Here is a 13,762-nt window from a genome sequence, read left to right on the forward strand (position 1 = left end):
TATTCTGCAGTAATGGCTGCTGAAAATTCATTTTTTTTCCATCAAAGGAATAAATTACATTTTAAAATATATTAAGATAGAAAACCGTTATTTTAAATTGTAATAGAATTTCAAAATATTACTGTATTTTTGATTAAATAAATGCAACCTTGGTGAGCATAAGAGACTTCTTTCAGATCATAATAAAATTCAATTAAATGACATTTGTCATCTTCCTTGGGACTCTTTCTTTATATATAAATGTATAGAATGTTGGAATTTGTTAGTGATACTAAAATACAGTTTTTGCTTTGTCTAGTAATTCTTGTTTGGTATCTAAAACCACCTGATCATTTCAAATCACATCTAGGTTGTTTTTCTCATCTTTGATGACTTGTTTTCAAGCAATCTATGTTCCAATTAAGATATTCCATCTTCATTTAATATGCCACGGGAATAATATCTAATCCCTTGAATCTATACTTACTGTCTTGAAGACCAGACTGATTTGTTTTGCAAATCTTACATGGAAAATGTTAATCTGGTTGAGAAGATCTGCCTTGGGACTGGTCTGTGTCATCTTTGGTCAGTCAATCTCCTTCTGTCCTGCAATATAGGCACTGAAGATGAGCTATGACTTAATCCCAAAATGGTAATCTCAGACTTTTTTCTTTTTGGTGGAAGTGGGTGGGTCTGGGGAGAGGTGGTTGAAGTATTGAGTGCTTTACTGTAAGTACCGAATGAAGCCTGTGCTGTATGCAGGTGTTGCTTTTGAGTGGGTGTAACTTTATTTATAACCAATAAAACATTGTGACCTTTATTGTTACTCATTTAAGAGCAAAAAAGTTTTGAGTTTGAATTCTTTTATTTTTATAAGCCTAGATTCTTGCATTCCAACTGTGGGTGTACATAAGGCTGACGCAAGATGAATCCACCGGTTACTTTCCACAAAATCAAAAGCTTTCGGATAAGATATCTGACAATTGGGACATGCAGCTACTGCACAAAGGGGAATATAAAGCGCTGTATACACAAAACAACAATGGCAATGATGAAAACCTGCAAGCATTTGGAGGCTATCCGAAAAGAAGGATCAGAAATGCTTTGTTGCAAAGAAACAAAAAGGATACAAACAAAAAGCCTCCTTGTGATCCCACCCCCAAAATACAGAATAAATATATTTTAGATTTTTTTTTTTTAATTATGCATGGCTTAAAAACATAAAAAAGTATTGACGTCAGTTTAAGTATATCACAAATAAGCAATGGGAATATATTGCGTCTCTAAAATACAGCTACAAACATATCACCATAACTAACTCGTTAAAAAAGGTGTCTCAAAACATTTTGGATTTTTGACATGTTGTTGAAGTCAGCTGAATATATAAACATCTGAACAAGTTAATACAATCATGTCAGTTGGCCTACACTCCAAAAGAAACAAGGTCTATGCAAAGTTATGTACCATTAATGTATTTACAATACATTGAAGCAGCGCCATACGGATTTGCATTGAACAGGGACACGACAAGCATTATTCCTTACCATCTCACACAACATATTTTACAAATGATACTCCATATTGCTTATAAACATTTAGAAATGAATTTCAGACATTTCACTTATTTTCCCCCCCAGAAAAACATCAAACTGTGTCAATTAATTTTAAGTTCGGTTAATATACTCTTTTGTTTTTGTCATCTGAATTGAGATTTGTATTTTTTAGTTTAATTTGAATTGAAGTTGGTCCCTTATTTGTCATAGAACATGACGTTAACATCCAGACATGTACAAGCGATGGACAGTGGTGTACATGCATCATTTTAGGCCACAATAAACGTGTCTAACCGAATTGCCCACACCTAATTGTCTCCAGCAGGATCTAGTCATCTTCCTCATCGCTGTCCTTCATGGATATTCCTTGCATCCCTCCCTCTCTTACAGATGCTGTAGCCTCTTCTAGAATCAGCCTGTTTCTCACCGTCTCATACATCTTGCTGTTCAGAGTGGAGTCCAACACACCTTGTAGTCGGAAATCACGATACTTTTTCTGCAAAAAAACAAAAAAACTGAGTATCGTAGGAATAGATATAGGGCATGAAGCGGAATGACATGAAGTGGATCTAGCGTGCATGCTTAGTTATATAATCACGGAAGAAAAAAACATTTTTGTCTCTTTTCATGAATATGGGTACAGAACTTTGATGTCCCATTAGATTTGAAGCAGTAAGCATGTTTGTTTTGTATATGTACACCCTATTAAACTATAATCTTAACTTTGCATTAAAATAGTTTATAGTTTATTGCATAAAATATAGTTTAAATATACATTTAAACAATCGCCAAGCATAACCTTCAACCCTATTACTACTGTTATTGGAAGAAAAAAAGATCAAAGAGATATTTTATTCAGTTATTTAAAAATATACACTATGGTTCAAATCTTATATTCACCAAGGCTGCATTTATTTGATCAAAATCAGTAAAAATATTATTACTATTTAAATAGTTGTTTTCAATTGGAATATACCGTAAAATGTAATTTAAATCTATGATGGCACAGCTGAATTTTCAGCACCATTACTACAGTCTTCAGTGTCACACGATCCTTCAGAAATCATTCTAATATGCTGATGTGTTGCTCAAAATACATTTCTTATCAATGTTGAAAAAAGTAGTTCTGCTAATTTTTTTCTAGGTTTCTTTGAAATAGTCTCTTGTAATATAAAAAATTTCTTTACTGTCTTTTGATCAATTGAATACGTTCTTGCTGAATAAAAGTATTAATTTCTTTAAAAAAAAATAATTACTAACCCCAAGCTAGTTCTATTGAGTGAAAAATAAACCTGCAGCCCTGTTGCCTATAGGTTTCATTTCATCTTTTCAATATTTGTATTAAATTCTTATTCATAAATTTCTTTACTGTCTTTTGATCAATTGAATACGTTCTTGCTGAATAAAAGTATTAATTTCTTTAAAAAAAAAATAATTACTAACCCCAAGCTAGTTCTATTGAGTGAAAAATAAACCTGCAGCCCTGTTGCCTATAGGTTTCATTTCATCTTTTCAATATTTGTATTAAATTCTTATTCATAAAAAAAAAAACATGCACATGCATGTCACTGATTTTGGTAACAGATATTGTACTCTATTTGTGGAAAGTTGCATCTAGCTGTTATTTTGGTTTTGTTGGAAATTGTTGATGAGGGAAACATGCCAATGAGGTCTTCTTTATCCAGTACTAAACCTAATCTATGCTGGGGAAAATGAAGGGAAAAAATCTGATATAGATCTAAAAAGAAACCTGCATCTGTGAGATATATCCACACACAGAGAGAGAGACACCATATGAGTGCACAGAAATAAATGTGTAATGTCATACTATGAAATCCTGTTGATCTTGCTGTTGTAAAAAATTAAGCACAGGCTGAGGCTGCAGAGGAAGACCGCCTTCACTTGGCTGATCCACCTCTGTAATCTGAATCTGACTGGATGGCATGTGCATATTTTTATAGCATGTGTTTACAAGTACATTTGGTGCAAATACTGTGCTACGATTACTTCCTGCACATACTTGGGAAGTTTTGAATCTACAACTGTTCTGCGTTTAATTCAGATGCACAACCACCCACACTTTAGAGGTCAATGATGCTGTTGTTTTTACCTTTATAATTCTGATGAGGATTTTCAGCTGATACACATGCAACTGCAGGTCCATACGGTCTGTCAGCCAGGTGCCCAGGAGATTCATTGTGCTGGTGTACCATTGCTGAAACACAAATACATTGTTCTCCAGCAAAGACAGACACACATATAAATGCTGCCACACACAAACACATAAGAAAACACATCTACAAAAACACAAGTGTAGGCAGTATATTTGTATCAAGAGAGCAGATTATGTGAATGAAAATCCTTTTAGTACAAGATCTAAACATACCAATCTGATCTAGCACAATTTTAAATCAGCAATGACAAAGATAGACAACCCATACACTATACCAGTCAAAAGTTTGGTATAATTAAGATTTTGGGCTCAATAAACGTATGCATTATCACAGTTTTTTCTGCTTTATATTTTTGTGGAAACTGTGATACATCCACCTTCAAACGTTTGGGGTAAATAGGATTAAAAAATCAAATAAAATAATTTAATACTTTTATTCAGCAAGGACAAATTAAAATTATCAAAAGTGACAGTACAGACATTTATAATGTTACAACAGATTTCTATTTCAAGTAAATGCCGACCTTTTGAATTTTCTATTCATCGAAGAATCCTAGGGAAAAAATGCATGATGGTTTTCACAAATATACTGAACTGCAAACAAAACCTGCTTTCAACATTGATAATAATAAGAAATGTTTCTTGAGCATCAAATTGGCATATTATAATGATTTCTGAAGGATCATGTGACACTGAAGTAAATAAATTATATTTTAAAATATATTCAAATATAGAACAGCTGTTTTAAATCATAATAATATTTCACTATATTACTGTTTTTACTGTATTTTAAAATCAAATGAATGCAGCATTGGTGAGCACAAGTGACTTCTTTCAAAAACATTCATTACAAAAATACCCAAAATCCTAATTATTCACTTTTGACCGGTAGGAGTTTTCTTCTACTAAATTTGGCATCAAGTAGTTTCACTTGTAGAGGGATATGGAGGAAAATGACTGGCAGAACAGAGCTTAAAGAGGCACTGCGAGCAAACTGGTGACATTACAAGGAGGGCTGTTCATAAAAGAGGTCCCAACAAGCTCTGCCTTGGAGAAAGTCCTTCTGTCACAGTCATGATCCTCACCCAAAAGCTCCACCCAGGAACTGCTAATTGACAGTTTCGGATCCCATCAGCTGTCTCCTGTGCTGCTTTTGGACACTGATCATGAGAGATGTTGCCCATGTTAAGCCAGCCACAATCCTGCCCTCAGCCTGCGCTTCAGACGGTGGCACTTTCTGTCACATTGAGGGAGAAACATCCATCATTCCCAGCGGACATGTTGTCTTTACCGCAGTCACAATGAGCTCACTAATGTACCCGTGGCTCAGGGTCTTATTTTTTACGAGACTTCCTCTCTCTTAGTCTCAGAGAGTTGTTCTCTATTTCTACTCAGTGAAAATCACTGAACTCAAAGCACCTCCTAAATAACCGGTGCACTTAGCTTTTGGGCTACAGATGTTGGACCGTGGGGAAGATCTCGTTTGAAGTCTAATTGATTAGTTATGATCGAGCTGGTCTGATGGTAATCAGAGCTGACTGAGTCTCAATGGTTTAGGAGCTGAGCAAATCGAGCCGGAGACACAGGAGATGTGTCTTGGGTAACTGCAGCACACTTGACAGTTTACTTTTTATAGATCTTGCATGCAAAATCCACTTTGCACCCACAGTTTGAAAAAGCATTACGGTTCTGTTGGTGATGATCTAAAAAAGGAAACTTTCACCTTGTCAAAAGACTTGAGTAGTAAACATAACACAATTTGCTAAGCCAATTGTTCCAGTGGTTCCACCAGTTTAACACACAATGAAAGAAGTGCAATCCATTGGCGTTTAAGTGGTACACTGGTAAAATTATGCCACTAAGGTGTGTCCGAATAATCAAATGGTTGTTTTAGGATTTGATCTAAGTGGCTGAGCTTTATGGCTTGCCTAATAGTGAATCAGATTGGTGTTGCTCTGTGAGGGCTGGTGCTCTGTGCCTGTGAAAGATTGGGCAGCCGGGCCGCGATGGACCCCCACGGGGAGGCCAGACCTGGAGCAACTGCTCTCTCTCACACTCAGTCTTTCTCTCATGCTCCCTCTTGTTCTTCTACATTTGTTCCTATAGTAGTGCAACCTCTCCATCCTCTATCATTTTAAAGGAATGACTCACCCACAAATAAAAATACTGTCATCATTTACTAAAATCATGTCAATCTAAACCTGTATGATTGACTTTCTTCCGTGGAGCACAAAAGAAGACTGTTTAGAATTTTTTGATTAATGTTTTGAAGAATGAAAACTGGTTTTGTCTGTAGTATGAAAGTCAATAGAGTCTGAAAACAACACTGGACCCCACTGACCTTCACTGTATAGACAAAAAACAGATTGTATTCTGTATAATGATGACAATGTACACGTAAATGTACATTAAATGTACATTACATTACATTAAAGAAAAAACTGTTTCTTTAAACTCATTACTTGCAAACCATCAATTCACTAAATGACATAATCGATATTTAAACATTTAAATTGCTATAATAATAATGTAGGAGTTCCACTTTATAGTCCCTGCTGTGGGCGCCGAATCAGAATCAAATGATGCACAAGGCCAAGAAAGACATATATTCATATAGTACGTTCTGCTAAATACATTTCTGAACTCATGAGAGACTCGTCCAGTAAGACCATGAGTCCTCTATGGTCTTGGTTGTGAAATGAACAGTGCTGGCAGTGGGATATTGTTCTGCTGTCAGCAGAGAAACAGAAGACTCTCCGAGAGCGTATTATGTACTGTGGCACTTTTTGGATATTGAGCAGCGGGAAGCTGGCAATAGCTGCTAGCCAAAACAGGAGTATCATGACTCTGAATGCATAATGAAAGAAGCGGATATGGGAGAGAAAAAAAAATCTGTGATCATCTAACGAGTTCCATCTGATATTGGAAAGCGTGAGGGCTGTGTGTACACGCGTGTGTGTGTTGGATGCGTACGTTATGGTTACCGATACAACACACATGAACATCTGCAGGGCCCCCACACCTCTAGCGGGGAGGGCTGAAAAGCTGAGCGACCTCCTGCCCCCTGCCACACCACGCACATGCACAAGCCGCGCTCCTAAGCTTGCGTTCACACTCTCATCTTTGACATGTTACAGGAAGCCATAGCACCTAGCAGGGGGGCAACAACAGAATTCAGTGTAAGGTTGCACATCCATCCACCCCCGTCACAGACGCGCGCACACACACACGCACGCGCGTTCACGACTCGCTTTTATCAAATCCTGAAGCACCTGAAGGCTAGCGGCTCCTATGTGAGGAGGACCAGAAGGAAGAAAGAGCTGGCAAGGGCCGAGCTCGGATTAGAAAAAACACACTCTTACAAAAGCAGGAATGCCGAGGAGGGGACGGAGGCTCGGTGGGGGGTAATGGGGGGATTACAAGCAACCTGTGACTCTGCCTCTTTCTGCCCTTGCTGGTGGTAGTGGCTCTGTAAATGTGTGTGTGCGCAACTCGGCCTGCTCTCGGAGGCCTAGGTTGTTTGAGAAGCGCTCCTGCTGGGACCCAGCTGTGTCTGCAATTAGCAGTAGGGATGGAATGATGATGGTTGTTAGCGCTGATGTTAATGCAAAGTGACAGGCTGGTGGAGATGAAAACAGGAGAGCGGTGCCTCACTGTCTTCTTCGCGGGCCTCGAGAATCAAAATCAAGAAAATACCCCAAACAAAAAACACGAAAATCGAGTCCAACCTTTCTCCTGGCTTGCTATCTTTGCATCTTTGTCTGCACTAAATAGAGCCGTGTCTCTCAGGCCAGCGGGTCGTAGGGCACTCGTCCTTCTTGCTGGCCAGTGAGTGAATCGGGTCCCTTGCTGGGCCAGAGAGGGAGGCCCCGGGGCCGAGGGGTCTTTAAATCTGACTACAAGACATTATGCACTTAGGACAAAAGCTTGGGGTAATCCTACCTGCTTGCTGTTCACGGCTGCCAACGGCCCGTTATTGTACGCCTCATCCCTCCTGAGAGGAGGTCCATTGATGACTGAACTCAATTACCATGGTAACTCACACTGGTGACCCCACGCCTCCTGGCGCTTGCTATCTCTCCGCCGCGGGACCCCACGACCTTGCAGAAAAAAAGTTGTGTAGGAAATACGCTACCCCAAACGCGGTCCTCCAACGTGCTGCTGCGTTAACGTGCTCTCTCTCCAGAAATAGGTGCTTCTGAATGGCGGGATTGAAAATAAAATTTCAGGCTCAGCAAGCGAAAGGGCTTCAAACTGCTCGCGATTGTGTTGTGGATACAAAGAGAACCCTGCTCGGGATTTGCACGCCTCACCGGATCCTTAAGTGGAACAAGCCCTTACTGTTTCTGAGCAAGCTCTGCAACACTTTTAAGTGTCTATAATGCAGTTTTTTGTGCGCGAATGAAGGAATAACCTACTGAACGTAACGGCGTCTGGAGCAACTTCTTGGAACGATCGAGCCGATCAAAAAGTATAATTGCAGGCAATGCATTTCTGCTACTAGTGTTGTGCGTGACAGTGTCCAAACAGGGCCTTTCTTTAGAAAAGAAGGAGCTGGTAGAGATGAACTAAACGGCGGGAATTATAGCCTGTGATCGTGTCATTGAGTAAACACACAATGAAGAAAAAGGGGTGAGGGATAAGAAAAGGAACAGGAGAGAGAGAGAGAGAGAGAAAGAGTTTGGTCCCAGGGCAAAGTGAGCCATTCTGCTCACAAAGGAACGCTTAGGGGAGGATTGAGCCGAGCAGGAATGAGGAGCATAACACTTGTGGGGTTCGGCCTCAATGGGGGGAACGAAATGGAATAAACCAGCGAGCACTTGAGAGCCCCGCGGTGCACCTGAATGGCTAAGGGCCGGGAGGGGGGAGCGCAGAAGGTGAATGGGCTGCTTTTTGGGACCAATTTGTTTCTTTTCACCCTTTTCCCCTGCCTCTATGCTGACAGATGTACAAAGGCGGACCCGCGCTGAGCCTCTCGTATACATGAACCCGCTAGCAGATGTCACTTTTGTCAGACAAGTTAATCAAACAAATGCCACCATACCTCACTTATATGTCACGGGGAGAGCAAGAGACGGAGAGAGAGCCAATAGATGGCTAATAGAGCCAGTTGAGAGCCACGGCGCTCAAATGCACTTCTTCTGCTGCGCGTTTACTTTGCTAAAATCTCTAGCCGTTAGTGTTGTTGCTGCTGGTTTATTCAAATTAGCCTCGGTTCACAGTAAGCGACAAACAAAGCACTTTTTTGCTCCGTAATTATCAGAAACCTGAACCGCTAACATCTGCCCTGCATTCTGAAAGAGCCAAACCCCTTTAACATGTTTTGAACAGTATCCGTGAAAGGACCTGTTGGGTCCCTTTTAGTCTTTTTTTCCCCATACTGACCTACTAGCGTTCAGATTATACATCTAAAGCTCCGTTTTGAATTGGTTTACCTCTAAAATAAAAGGATTAACTGGGGAGAAAACAATAAGCGCATATCCGCCTCCCATATCGCATGATTATCTAAATGCAGTCAGAGGCATCAGTGAAATAAATAAATAAATAAAATAAAAACACATTTTTGCTTGTTGTTGTTCGGGATATCATAATAAAGAATAAAGAAACCATTTTCATAACAAAATTGTTGTGATGGGGTTAAATTGGATAAAAATGTTTAAGAAATTAAATCTGCCTTTTCTTTTCCAAAACATGTTTTCTGCATGTTTGTTGATCAAAGTGTTCTTTTGCAAAACAACAAAATGCAAAGCAAAAGAAAAGAAAAAATACAAAAGAAAAATTTTTATTCAATTAAATTTTAAAATGCACAAATGTAATAAAAAATAAATTAGAAATTAAATTTATTATTACAACCTTTTTTCATTGATTCATTTTTTTTCTTTCTGTTTTTCTTGGACCACAGAATGCACAGCATTAAGTTTGTGTGCTAGCTAAAGTTGATTAAACTGTTCACTTGGGTCAGCTGGACCTGCAAAGTGGTTAAGTGTCCAAGGACAGTGAAGTGGTATTACAGGTCTGTGAAATGCAACACAAGTAGCAGCTCAGTCTAAACCCGCCTTGTTTTCCAGTATCTCCAACCCTTCATGTGTTCTATGCAGTATCCAGCAGCAGAACGATTAAACCGCATTAACAGTCACCATAAAGTGCAATCTCGACAATCTGATAACTGCCAAGGTCAACGGGAATACTTCAAATCAATCAATGAGGGTAGGCCGCAATCTCTTCCAGAAGCAGATTAAGTGTATAATTGACGTGTGTAATCTGCCGTGTATCTGAGTCTCTCTGCTGGCACTCAGACACACATGCATACACACACACACACACACACACACACACACTGAAGAGCCGGGGAAAGGACGTTGGTATCAGTGAAGCACTGGATTTGGAGATGGCTTTTTTTAATCAATGATCTATGTGCTCCGCCCCAATCTGACAGATGAGCCCTCATGTTAAGCACAGCTGCCTTAATCCTGCTCTCCTCAGCTGTTCTTTCAAGAACTGGCAGGCTGGCGGAGTGAAATAAATTAATTTTCTCCACCACCCCTCCCTCTCCCTTCCTATCCCTCTCTCTGGTTCTCTTTCCTGAACTTAACAAACTTTATCCATCCACTGGCAAATGATTTGGCTCTTAGGCAGCTTGTATCTGGTATTTGGCCTTCTTAAAACAGAACTCATAAATATTACAGCGGACATTTGTCGCAACAAGCCGCTTGCAAGTAAAATTCACTTTTGAAATATTTTTTTCTTTTCAAATTAAGAAATGGTAAGAACTTTGTCTGAATATATTAATTAACATGAATGTTTTTTTATATTTAATTCATAGTTGAATTAATTGATCTTTATTTACTACAAAATGTAAACCTCAGAAATGTCTTATTTCAAACAACAAAGTGATAAACTTATCTTATTAGTAAAATGATCAATTTCAAATTCCAAATAATTACTAGTATTATTTGACACATCATCCTTTTCTAATTATCACTGGACTAAAATTTCATTAATTTTTCGTTGTTTTCATTTTTCATAGTTAATCCCATATGGTCGCTTTTTCTGCATTATGAAACGCTGTTATGAAAGCCATATTTTGAATTAGTCAAACAGCAAGTATAATCTTCTTACTCCAGCCAACGTGCCATCTCTGTCTGTGAGAAATCAGCATCCTTGACCCCAATTAACCCAAGCTTAGCGTGGGCCACATATACTTCAATATGACAACCAGCCAAGAACAACTAAGCAATTATACTACACCCACCAAACAGATCATTTCAAAGCGGATTACTTAAAACAATCAAAAAATGAAAAAGTGTAAAAGGGGAGGAGGCCATCAAGAATATTCTGACTACTGGAGTAAAAATAACAAGTGAAAGCAATATTCTGGCTGATTCAAAAACAAAAGGGAAATTAGAAACCACAATACAGCATGAATGATGAAGAAAACAGCCCTTGTAGTGATTGTAACTCCATCCAAACTAAATTATGTGGCTCTTTCATTATTAATCATTAACATTTTAGTGAAATTTTGGAGAAACTCAAAATTTTTTCAATCTCACTGGCACGTCTGAATAAACCTGAACAGATGAACAGACTAACATGTATTAACTTATAGTGACCCCTGCAGAATCTATTTCTTCATTCTTTTAATATTTTTATGTATATTTGTGTTGTAAATTTCCTGCCACCAAATGTGTTTTTCCAAATCAGCAAAAATGGATAGAGTAAAAAAAAACCGCACAAGTGAAAAGGGGGGGCTGCTGTTCTTTTAAACCCATTTAATTAGTGTCGTCGATACTATAATCTCCTCTATATGTCTTTTTTAAAATAATGAACTGAATGCCATTTTTAAATAGGGTGAGTGTAGCAGGTTTAAAACAACAGCATGTGGTGTTATGGCTCATTGTGGAGGATGTTATGACATCTTTAACAAGTGAAATGACAAAGTAACAAGAAAACATTTGAGCAGGTTGCCTGGAGCCCCCGATAAAGAGCGGTGCTGTTTCAATGGCTGTTTAGCATAACAGTGAGGACCAGAGTGTGCGTGTTAGCGTGTGTGAGACGGAGTGAGCGTGCATGTGTGTACACATGTTGTCTTTTTCAACTAACTATGAAGGCCTGACCACTTGAGCAGGTGGAGAGGGGAGATATGTGCCATGCGTGCCCATCTGGGGTTGACTGAGGTGGGGAGGTTGGGGAGTGTGGGCTGGTTGGCTGGCTGTGTGGATGGATGTGTGTAAGTGCATGTAGGAGCTGAGTCTCTGAGGACACGAGCCATGCTAGTAGATGTACAAAGGAAGATTATTTGACTCTGAATAATGCCACTTGGCATAATGTGACAAAAACAACTTGACAGGAAGGATAAGTTTCATTTTGGTTCAGGCGCAGAGAGAGAGAGCAAGAAAAGAGGTGGAAAAACAAGAAAGGAAAATGGAGAAATGGAATGAGAGGGTAGGAAAGACAAGGCAGATGGGATCTTTTCCTTGTTTGCATTCGAGGAAATGAACGCAAATGCACAATGCAGATGGAAAAGAAGCGACACCATCTCATTCCAAGCAAATGAACAAAGAAACGAACACAGGATCTTTTCAGACACCCTCCAGGAGGGGAGAAAGAAGTAAAGTAAAACCAGGACAAGCTAGCATACAGCAGCAGATTCAAGCAGCCTTTTTGTAGGACACTCGAAAAACCAGAGCTCATATGTTTCAAGCATCTCATAGTAAGACTACTGATCCCGGGTCAGTGAAAGTCAACGACGAACCATGATCAGGATTCTTACTTGAATTGTTCACATATGATATGAGGAGCCATATTCACAAAGCTTTTCAGAGCGGGAGTGCTGTTTTCAGATCAGTTGGTCCTGAGTTCACAAGGAGCGATGTCAAGCAAACGGACAGGAAATTTTATCCCAGATCGGCGCTCCCGTTCTGGCTTTCTTTCTGAATATAAACACAAGTCTTTAGCCACACAATGCAAACACACCTCTCCAACAACACACACTTAACAAACTGGTCTACAGACAGCACAAAAGGATTATAACCAACATGATGGCCCTGGCCATCTCTTAAGACGGTGTTCTCCATTGTGTGCCCTCCCCTTCAGTGTTACTTATTCAACTCCTCTTTCTTGCCCTCAGTGTTTTCCCTCATTCTTTCCTTTTCTTTAAGCCTTCAGCACAATAAGCTCAAGGTTTGGAGGGCTTCTCTCTATTTGGATCTCCTTAGTGGGAGATTTACTCCGGAAATAGGGCACCCCCCGCCCCAACTATCAGCTAAAATGAACAAAACAATATCCATCACACTCTGATGGTTTTAGCATGTCCAATTGCTTTGGTTTCCATAGAAGCCCTAAGAGGGCATGGATTATTTTTTTCTCCCATTTTCATGATCTTGACATAACAAAAGTTGCTTTCTAAGAGACAATGAGAAAAAATGGAAATTGTAATGGCAATATTTCTTTTTAATTTCCAAACAAAGAAGAAAATGTGTAAATAAACTTTACTTCAAGATTTTGAGAAAATATCTCTCACATCATATGTACACTACCATTTAAAAGTTTGGTCTGTAAGATTTTTTTTTATATTAAAGTCGTCTTATTTGTTACATCAAAAATATTTTTTATTTTAAATACTTGTTTTCTATTTTAATACATTTGAAAATTAATTTTATTCCTGTGATGCAAAGCTGAATTTTTAGTAGCCATTACAAATCATTCTAATATGCTGATTTATTATTACTAACGTTGAAAGCAGGTACATTATAAACATTTATAGACATTATAAATGTCTTTACTGTTTCATTTGATAAATAATCTGAATAAAATATTTCTCTTTTTTGTCTTTTTCTTATTGACCCCAAACTTTTGAACAGAAGTACATGTTGAGATCTTAGAGGGAAAAAAAAATGTGTTATGTCGAGATCTACTCTACTGTTCTCTTCTTTGAACCGCAAGCTATTCTTAACAACTAGAACCTTTAATCAAAGGTCTGCAAGTTATTGACCCCAAACTTTTGAACAGAAGTACATGTTGAGATCTTAGAGGGAAAAAAAATGTGTTATGTCGAGAT

At 38.7% G+C, this 13,762-nt stretch overlaps 1 protein-coding gene across 1 annotated transcript in view; it reads right to left on the reverse strand.

Moving 5' to 3' along the window:
• Window positions 1–861: 861 nt before the first annotated feature.
• The window catches only part of LOC107590158 (calcium-dependent secretion activator 1), a 125,618-nt gene continuing 112,717 nt past the window's right edge, over window positions 862–13,762 (reverse strand). The window contains exons 33-34 of the mRNA XM_016278774.1: window positions 3,643–3,747; window positions 862–2,028 (exon numbers count right to left, since the gene is read on the reverse strand). Of these exons, the coding sequence (XP_016134260.1) occupies window positions 1,861–2,028; window positions 3,643–3,747 (273 nt within the window). The 3' untranslated portion in view covers window positions 862–1,860. The remainder of the gene's footprint in view (window positions 2,029–3,642; window positions 3,748–13,762) is intronic.

This window comes from Sinocyclocheilus grahami, unplaced genomic scaffold (genome assembly GCF_001515645.1).
Source record: "Sinocyclocheilus grahami isolate Dianchi unplaced genomic scaffold, SAMN03320097.WGS_v1.1 scaffold125.1, whole genome shotgun sequence".
Classification (NCBI taxonomy): Eukaryota; Metazoa; Chordata; class Actinopteri; order Cypriniformes; family Cyprinidae; genus Sinocyclocheilus; species Sinocyclocheilus grahami.